This window comes from Orbicella faveolata, unplaced genomic scaffold (assembly GCF_042242905.1).
Source record: "Orbicella faveolata isolate gen_17 unplaced genomic scaffold, um_ofav_v1 contig_14, whole genome shotgun sequence".
In the NCBI taxonomy this organism is placed as follows: domain Eukaryota; kingdom Metazoa; phylum Cnidaria; class Anthozoa; order Scleractinia; family Merulinidae; genus Orbicella; species Orbicella faveolata.
Window position 1 is genome coordinate 19,436,918 of NW_028301541.1, and position 9,486 is coordinate 19,446,403.

The following is a 9,486-nucleotide window of genomic DNA, read 5'->3' on the forward strand; positions in this document are numbered from 1 at the left end:
AATATTTCATTTTGAGAAAAAGGATAAATTAATTATTTCAAGTTTCCCTCGATCCGCCAGTACTGAAACAAAAAAACACAACACAAAGTTCATGATAGCTATAAATAACTTTCAGTTATTTCAGTTGATATCAAGTCTAGTTTCATTATTTAAACACCTGAAAACAGCCTCATTCAAAAAGTGAAATTTGCGAAGTGTGAGGTTTCTATCAGCTTAAGTTTCATTGTGGACAATATAACTCAATCACCACGATGACACACAAGTATTTTTCACTATAATGCAAATGACATGAATCATTAAATCTCCAGGTTTTTAGCTCCTCTTTGCAATTGGTCGCCCACGCAAAATGTAATTTCCTAAGTGTACAATATTATAAAAAGGATTTTTCTTGCTTAATTTTTTTTTAAGACAAACGGGAAATGCAATTTAACTAACTGTGAGACAACTTTCTCAAGATCGACGTAATCATCAAGCGACTCTCGTGTAACAAACTGTACTCAGTAGAAAGTAACTGGACTGCGCACAGAGATGTCAACAAACGCCGTAATTGCCTTCGAAGTAGTGACGCCTCTTATTCTACTCGCGGGGATAACAGGAAACTTTATCGTTTGCTCTCTTATTATCTCAAACAAGAAACTAAGAACCCCATTTAATTATCTTCTCCTCAATTTAGCTGTCTCTGACTTGTGTTGCTCGGTCCTTGGAACTTTGTTCTTCGCTGGCCAAATCAGAAATCATTATCTCAGCGACGGCAATTTCACGCGGCCAAAAGTTGAAGGAGTCATCTGCAAAGTAACAACAGTAATTATAGATTTAACCACCAAGAACTGCGTTCTGACTTTAGCAGCAATTTCAACAGACAGGTTTTATGCCATTGTTCACCCCTGGCGGCACAGAACAGCGCCCGTCAAGCGAAATATTCGCATTTTTCTCGCAGCAATCTGGATCGTGGCCTTGATCGCGGCTTTGCCAATGATGTTACTAATGGCAAAAACACCGAATACATTCGATGGAACTTCGGTGGCACTTTGTCTAGCATTTCTCATAAACGACAACGGTTTCAAAGTCGTTGCTTTTGTAGATCTAATAGCTGCTTACATTATACCAATGGGAATAATTTTACGAACTTCTTTGGCAATCATTAGACATCTTTGGTGCCATTGTTTCCAGCGACAATCGAAGGAGACAAGTCAGATGTTGTTGAAATCCCGCAAACGGATCACAAGAATCGTTTTCAGCGTGATTATTGCCTTCAACGTTTTCTGGTTGCCCTGGGCAATTCTTCAAGGGTCGCTGTTAATCGGTGCAATTCAAGAAATCGGCGACAACACGTTTGTGGTCATGTTTATTTTGGTCTTAGCCAGCGCTAGTGTGAATCCAATTCTATACTCGCTTCAAAGTCGGTTGTTTCGAAATGGGGTGAAAAGAATGTTCCGTTGTGAATGAAGCTAGAAAGGACCAGTATCGAAAAGAAGTAGAATTTCTTCTATGCGCGTAGTTGCTAAGGATATTTCTTTCATGATAAATCTGTGTAATTCAAATAAAGAATCATTTTCAGATCTGAATTCGATTCAGACGTTTTAATCAAGGTTAAGTTCTGAGCGATGGAGAGGTTAAATTGAAGAACATGGATATAAAATGTAGACGAAATTTTAAGTAATTACTTCTCTGAAGACAATTGCCACAGCAAAAAACAAGTAATAAATACAGTCCGAAAATATGCCAGAAATAAACTGGATCCAATTTTAAGAATAAGTATACCAATTCAAAACCTAATATTATTTAAAAGGGTTTCCCAGGACAAAGACGTTGGCTTCTTTCATTGAAAATTTGCAAAATCTGACAGTCCCTCCAAAAGATCAAGAACCGGGTTTGAAAGATAAATTCAGTTCTTTTTCTCGACTTGCTCCCTATAGCTGCCTAGAGCTAAACTAATCTTTAGTGCGGAAATGCAAATCAGACGCTTTTTCAATCGCTTTAAGTGTAAATTTAGAATTTTATCTCCACCACCCAATACCGTTTCTTTCATTGTACACTCTTGCCGGATTTAGATAACTATATTGACTTAGCAGTGATCAGATTTCCAGCAAAAGAACTTAAAAATTCACTGATGTCATTAATATCAGTGATCAAACTTTCGTCGACGGCAGGCGGTAAACATTAACAAATGTCGCCATTTCAGTCTTGCCCTGGTACAAGATTTTCAGCCTGTCACTTCTCCAATTGAAACCCTTGCATCTAAGGTTGGATTTTTTAAGCTTTAATAACAAGTGTTGCTTTTCAAACTTGAGGAATTAAAAATCCCATAGTTGGAGAAGCAAGAGAACATTTAATTGATCGACTCAATTTTTTTGGTCCCTGCTGTTGTTTTTGTGGGGAGTAGGGACGGGGGTGGAGGCGCTGGGGGGGGGGGTGTTATCGAAATTTTACGCTATGTAGGTGGTCATGTTTATACAATGCCTTTTTTTTTGGATAAAAAGTCCGTGTTGTCCTGAAAGGAAAGGATTCTTTCGTAATTACAGTTAAAATTGGTGTGGAAAACCCAAGAGGAAAAGTTCGTAGGAATTTCAGTCAGTTCAGTTAATTTCGTCCAATTCCTAGTGTCCCGTGCCTCTTTTGTACTACCTGTTCTAATTTGGCGCTGATCTAACAAACTGTTGCAAAGGGCTCCTGAAACTTTGTGCAGGGGAATTAAAGAACAGGAAAACAAAGATTATTTGCAGGCAATGCTCACTTGATTTATTCTTAAGTATACAAGGAAGGCTGTGCGAGCAAGTGGTTCAGACATGAGGCAAAACACTCCACTGGCTATTTGTCAAAGCCTCCATCTTTGTGTCGTCTGCTTCATGTAAGATCGTCTGAAGCATCACTGGAGTCGGCGTAATCACAACACACCAAAGAAGTGACGGAAGAATTCGTATTCAGTGTTAAATTATTTGACATTTCTATCCCAGACTTGTGATTTTCCTTCGCATCTGAAATTGAAATACTACTTGAGATGCGCTCTCCTTGGTTTGAAAGGCGATCCTCGGTTTCGTCACGTGTTTCAGTTTGTGACGTCATTTCCAGGTCAGGCCCTTCACAATTTTCTAGGTCAGAACCACCACTCTTATCCAGTCCACTATGCGAGTCGAGCACAGTGGAAACCCTTGTTTGACTCAAGTTCACATCACCTGTTAGGGCGCCCCCCTCATCTGAAGGCCCTTTATCTGGGCAGATGTCCGAGTCCTTGTTTTCTCTGGACCTATTCGTAAGAACCTTGATACCGAGCTTAGCCAGATTGCTGTTCGTTTTGGGAGGCGATATGAAATGGCTGAACTGCATTTGTTTTCTCTTTCCAAGAAGTTCTTTCACTTTCTGTCTTTTTACATCGGATTTTCCTTTTGAATCAAACAGGGGCCTACTGTTGACTTCAGAGCGACGTTTCCGACGATGCGCATCAAAACCTGAAAGAAAAAAAGAAAAAAAATACTCAACTATCTAGGAAGCCGTTCCTTCGGCATGCCGCGCAATCTTCCCTTGTAAGATAACGTGACGCGCCTATCAGTAGCCGAAGATATTTTGAGTGTTATTCTTTCTTTATTCTCTTCTCCACCTTTTAACGACAAGGCAGAGGAGAGAGAGCCAGGGAACGAGGTTGAGTATTCACGAGTGCCGTGAAAAGCGTGACGTCATCGTGACGGGTTGCAACAAACGCGGACTCATTTCATCCTTGGCAACCGAATATTTCGAACGAAAAACGTTGTTCCGTTCCATGACTGTGGGCAACAAGGTTTTTCACGTATGTTGTACTTCAGTTCACTGAGTTGATGGTCCACTCTCCAAACCATACGGCTTAAAATGTTATTAGCAAGATACCGATGGAACAGCACGACAGACAGGGAAAAAGAACTTTCTGCTATTCTCCTTTCTTAATGTCACACATCTCTTTTAATTTCAGTTCTGAGAATTTGGTAGTAGATCAAGACAATATCTCTTAGGTGATGATTTTCTTAATTCTCATCACCTGCTTGCTTGGAAATTGTAGAGAGAATTTAGTGGTTGGTCACACTGGGGAACTAGTAGTATTAGCATGCATCAAAGACTCCAACCCACCTTGTCCGTGATATCTGATTTTCTTGGCCAGCTCAATGTCTTCTTGTTTTTCTGGTACAAGAGCGACATCTAATGCCCCTCTCTCTTTCAACTCGTCATCTTTTGCTGCTTGAACTTTTAACTCCTGTTTTTCCTCTCGAAATCTCTTTCTGAGCAGCTGATTGGCTGCATAATCGTCACTCCATATGGACTGAACTTCCTAAAGAAATTATCGAGTACATGTGGCTAGTTATTGCTGAATAATAGGCATGCAAGACGTACACAGAACTATAGAGCCGTAGATCACAATGTAACAACTAAATTTGACTACCAGCTGCTGTTTGAGACAGGAGCCTGCACCCCTCGCCCACCAAACTTGAGCGAGCAATGAGACTGGATACAAGAGAGCAGCACAGAGTGAACCTATGCAACAACCACCAGAGACATAAGTCATACGTGTTTGAGAATCAAATCTTTCCACACCTTTAACTTTCAGGCAATAGTTCACGTACCAGCGTACTAATTATATCACCAAGAAACGTGCTAGTACCTTCAGCTGCTCTAGGGTGGGTAAGGCCTCCTTTGATTTCTGTTTGTCTTCAACCCCATGTTCCAATTTGAACATTGCATCAACAGCCATCTTCTTGACATCTTCCTTGTCTGACAAAGTAGAATTATAAAGAAAAGGAACAAAAACTAGCACAAGACATTACGATGGTAAACCCAAGAAGGCTCCTCTGATAGTAGGACCTTACTTGTAAATAAAACAAGTTTTGTTACCCAATGAATTACAAAATCCAAACCCTTGACTTTTCATTTTACCTGGAGCCTGGTTATGGACAAGGAGATCTTGAACCTAGAGATATACTACTAACAGCTCCAACTGATGTGTAATAACAGTTTCATAATAAGTTACTGCCTAGGCAGTAAAAAAAACTATGATAAGTTTACAACAAGCAAGAGCAGCCACTATCCCCCTTTTCTTCTAAGATAGATAAATCTCATTCTATGAAAGACAAAGCTGAGGCTTCTTCCAAACTGAAACATTGTATATCTTCTTAAGAAAGAGTTCTCATGGATTTAACTCATTCGACTTTAGTTAACACATCTACCTATTAAATAATTTTTATTACACCTAAGGTACCTGTTAAAGCAATAGCTTCTGTTGCAGACTGTTCCCATCTCTCTTCCTTTCTTCTTGCACCATTTACAATGACATAATCACAATTCTACCACAAAAACAACAAAGGCATGGTTTACAAGATTTATATTCCCTACAGATCTGTCCAGTCAGACTGCCTTGCCAAATCAAAACGAAAATAGAATTCTAACGAGTTGTAAGTCAGAATTAGAATAGTCCTTTTTATAAGAATAGTCCAAATTTACATACAGGCAGAAGTTCTTATTAAAATAATAGTCTATGTTATTACTGTTTACAGTCAAACCAAGTGAAGCGTACCCCTCAAGATTACAATTGAAATGAATTGATTATCTGAATATTGAACCCGCTATTCGTTTCAAGAATGCAATAATGAATTGATTATTGGAAAATTGAACCCACTAGTCGTTCTAAGAATATGGCTAATGGGTTTAATGTTAAAAAAATCAATTCAATATTGATTTTTGAAATGACTGGCAAATTCAATATTCAAATAATCAATTCATTATTGCATTCTTGAAACGATTAGCGGGTTTAATATTCAAATAATCAATTCATTAATGTAATCTTCAGGGGTATGCTTCACTTGGTTTGACTGCAATATTTAGTAATTTACATTTTTACTGGTCCAAAACTTTGTCCTATTTACAAGTAGTGAATAATTATAGCTATAGTTAATCAATATACAATTAATTTTGTTAGGTTCAGTTTGTATTATTACTGTAGTTAATATACACTTCTTTCACACGCTATATTTCCATATTACAGGGCCGTGCCCTAGAAGCACCCGGGTGCAACAAGTGACTAGTTTTTTCCTTGGGCAACTGAATTTTTCAAATAAGCTTAAGTGCTGGGCACCCAGGATTTCATGGTTAGGAACCTTTGGGTTCCTTGCAATTTTTCTTAGACCACCGCCTTGTATTGCTTTGTAATACATGCATTATTTACCTACCTTAGGGTCAGTTTCAATCTCAAAGTGATTGTCGCAGAGATGACACTTCATCCGAAATCTATAAATGGGTGTTGTGTAGTAATTACCAACTTTCTTCTTCTCTGCATTGTAGCGTACACCTATGAAAGAAATGAAATTATCTTTTGAATGAGTATTCATGTTTCTGCTGCCACAGTAATTGATTTGATGACTCAAAAATTTAAAACAAAAAAGGGTAAAAGAGAGATTAAGAAAAAATGATAGGCTTCCACACGGTTTGGTTTTGTCATGTAACGGTAACGACGATTTTTCTCTCTGACAAGCTAAGCCATAAAGAAAAAGCCACTGTTTGCTTAAGGTTTTTGTATCAATTACATGTAAATTTGTGTTATACATGCATAGTCAGGACATGCAGTGCAATTCTAACTCTTTATTAACTGAGAGTGAGGTCTTTACTGAAAAATTCCAAACCAAGACCATGCGGTATTGACCAAGCAGTAAAATACAGCAAGGCCAAGGTGTGGGATTTTCCAGTAAAGACTGAGCACTCAAGATTAACAAGTTGTTTATTATGTCAGGCCCTCTGATATTTTGCGCGGCTGTGGCGCTGCAAATTTCAAGTAAATCCGCGAAATCTCGCGAAATTCACAAAAACAGGCAAAATATCACAAAATTCACGAGAAATCATACCAAGTACATGTTGGTACAACATATTTGAAACTTATCTTGGCTGTTGGGGGCTGTTAACTTGCCGTAAACTTGCAAATTTGTAGTGAAACTTCCTCACTACAAAGAGTAAACAAAACCCAAAACCTACCAGGCGGGGCACTCACTGTGGCCATGATGTAAAAATCTTTGTCATTGGCACATTTCTTGAGTGCATTGTTGTTTTAAAAAAGAGCAAATGATGATCTCTGCTAAAAAGAACCTCGTGGTCAAACAAATACAAACATGTAAGATGGTCCAAATGAGTTGCTCAAATTTTCCTGCAAAATCACTGGTTTTACAAAGGCAACACTTATTAGTAGTCAGTGTTTCTGTTGCTGTTATTATTGCATAGGCTAACATGCATCATTTTCAGAGAAAAAGGCAAAATTTCCATCTCTTTTGGTTAAACAAACATTCGCCAAATCAGTGCAATACTGATCAATTTTCAGAAAATTCCCACGAAATTGGCTGTTTTCACTGATCATCTTTCACCAAAATTTGCCTCAAAAATTTCCGTGAATTTCTCACGAAATCAACTGACTTTTTCCATGCATTTGTCTCTGAAAATCCCATGAAATTTGTTTTTTTCCCATGACCTATCAGAAGCCCTGTTATATGGCTTTTTGCTTTGTCTTTGCAGGCCTATAATTGGCTCGTGGGCATTACGAGAGAATAATGCCCTAGAGTTAGCCAATCAGAGTGCACGTTATTATGGCTACAAACACAAGCCATATAATACTAAGGAATAACCTGCAAGAGAATAATCTTTCTTACTTTCAAGACTTTTCTGTTATAGACATACCCATTCCAATATGATTTCCACATCCACCACACCATATATTATATGGCATCTCAAACCTATTATGAACAGTATCAATAAAGTAACATAGCTAGCAAGCCATGCTATCCAGCACAGAATATGTGTACATCATAATCAAATTTCGGAAGTCTCCTACCAGGAGTAAAGTTGACTACGATTCCCAAGAGAAATTTAATTCCATTGGCAATATTATTGAACAATAATTACTGATTCATTAACAGTAGCATACATCATAATGTCCTAGGTTTGCTCTCAGCTGCACGTCTAGCCTGTGAACAGGCTTCAGGTGAAAGTGTCTGACTGCAGCTGAAAGGTCCTAGAAGGAACTGGCTGATCAGATTGAAGTGATTGATGGAGGAATGGGGTAGAGGTGGAGGTTGGGGCATTGGACCTCCTCTCTCTTCTATCCTCTATCTTCCTGCATCCTTAACTAGAGAACCTGTTCAGAGACTACTGCACTTCAAGCAACTTTTACATTTCTTTAATGCTCTCCAAACTTCCTGCATGCATTATAACTTGATGATGTATGCTAGTGCAGTCTCAGAAAAATAATGTCCATATCCACCCCATGAAATAAGAGTCAAAATCACCATACTGTTTATATGGTTATGATAGCAATCCTCCATTTTGTACTGCAAGGGGAGAGGAGATGATGGTAAAAGGTTATGTCTGTATATGAGCCAAGTGGCCCATCAGGCCAGAGCTTATCCCGGTTTCTGTAGCATGAAGCGACTATGAGTGTTTCTACCGCCACCGCCCACCACATCCCCTCTGGATGGGATACTAGTCCACACAGGGTCACCACCAGCATTAAGTTCATCGGTACCCATTTATACATCTGGGTGGAGAGAGGCAATGTGAGAGTAAAGTGAAGAACACAACACAATGACCCTGGCCAGGGTTCAAACCCAGACGGCTCGATAACCATGAAGCCACCATGCCTCCACAGGGTCCCAGGGGAGGGGAGATGGGGGTATGAATATTTCTGGAGTAATACAGTGGTTGCATTATCTAAATTGGACAATAATTACAATTTTGTTGTGAGTGGTGATTTCAAATATAATTTTTTCACTTTAACGATCTACTGTATGTCATGTAAACAATCAATTACAGCTGGCTATTCATCCTCTGTTCAAGAGATGTCTCAGATTCAAGCAAAGTACAGTTTGGGACGGGTTTATAACAGTGTACACAACTACAACCATTCGATTACCACAGTACCTACTGTGTCCCAGCAAGGAATGGAAAACCTACAGAATATCAGAAAATAAATAATTAAGCTTAACTGTCTTGTTACCTGATGATAAGAATTCCTTGACCAAGTTTCCGTGCTCTTTCACGCAGCGGGTGCTGTCCATGATATCTGTCAAGAGATCCCTGCGCAAATACAAGTATTTAACAGTTTAATAAGCCTATAGTCTGTTGAATCAGGGAAAAAAAGACTTGAAATTGGACGGCATTTTACAACAGACCTGTTCTGGGGTCCAATCGGGTGGATAATATTTATTGACAGCCTTTCTCTCTCCCTAGAAATACATAAATAAGACTTTTTTACAATTAATCAAAATTTAGAACGAGATTCTATGCAGAAAAACTCTAATTTATAAAGCAAAGATCTCTAACCATCTTGCTGTTTACGATGGACGGATGGACGACGATGTCAACACTTACGAGTCCGCACATGAAAATACTGCTGACAGCGGATGCTTTGGTGCGATCAAGGTTGTTCAAATATGGGGATTGATACTGTCCTGAAACTTTGAAATAAAAGTATCTTTTTTTGTAAGAAGATAG

General features: G+C 38.8%; 2 protein-coding genes across 2 annotated transcripts; one reads left to right on the forward strand and one right to left on the reverse strand.

The window, feature by feature from the left end:
* The first annotated feature begins 342 nt into the window (after positions 1-342).
* Positions 343-1,561, forward strand: LOC110053860 (tachykinin-like peptides receptor 86C). Its single transcript, XM_020760167.2, has one exon. The coding sequence runs from the start codon at positions 529-531 to the stop codon at positions 1,444-1,446; it is 918 nt and encodes a 305-aa protein (XP_020615826.1). The 5' UTR covers positions 343-528; the 3' UTR covers positions 1,447-1,561.
* A 1,152-nt stretch (positions 1,562-2,713) lies between these two features.
* Positions 2,714-9,403, reverse strand: LOC110053851 (coiled-coil domain-containing protein 130 homolog). The gene is made up of 9 exons (XM_020760155.2): positions 9,316-9,403; positions 9,165-9,218; positions 8,990-9,069; positions 7,675-7,730; positions 6,186-6,304; positions 5,219-5,303; positions 4,625-4,734; positions 4,096-4,294; positions 2,714-3,446 (listed from the first exon to the last, which is right to left on the reverse strand). Exons 1-9 carry the CDS (start codon positions 9,373-9,375, stop codon positions 2,845-2,847), a joined length of 1,365 nt encoding a protein of 454 aa, XP_020615814.1. The 5' UTR covers positions 9,376-9,403; the 3' UTR covers positions 2,714-2,844.
* Positions 9,404-9,486: the final 83 nt, after the last annotated feature.

Excerpts from the sequence above, each read along its gene's own strand:
- LOC110053851 (XM_020760155.2), bottom strand. The coding sequence starts at position 9,375 with ATGTGCGGACTCGTAAGTGTTGACATCGTCGTCCATCCGTCCATCGTA. Across the intron at positions 9,219-9,315 it reads CCATCGTAAACAGCAAGATG|GGAGAGAGAAAGGCTGTCAA; the intron begins GTTAGAGATCTT and ends ATGTATTTCTAG. Across the intron at positions 9,070-9,164 it reads CCGATTGGACCCCAGAACAG|GGATCTCTTGACAGATATCA; the intron begins GTCTGTTGTAAA and ends GTATTTGCGCAG.
- LOC110053860 (XM_020760167.2), top strand. The coding sequence starts at position 529 with ATGTCAACAAACGCCGTAATTGCCTTCGAAGTAGTGACGCCTCTTATT.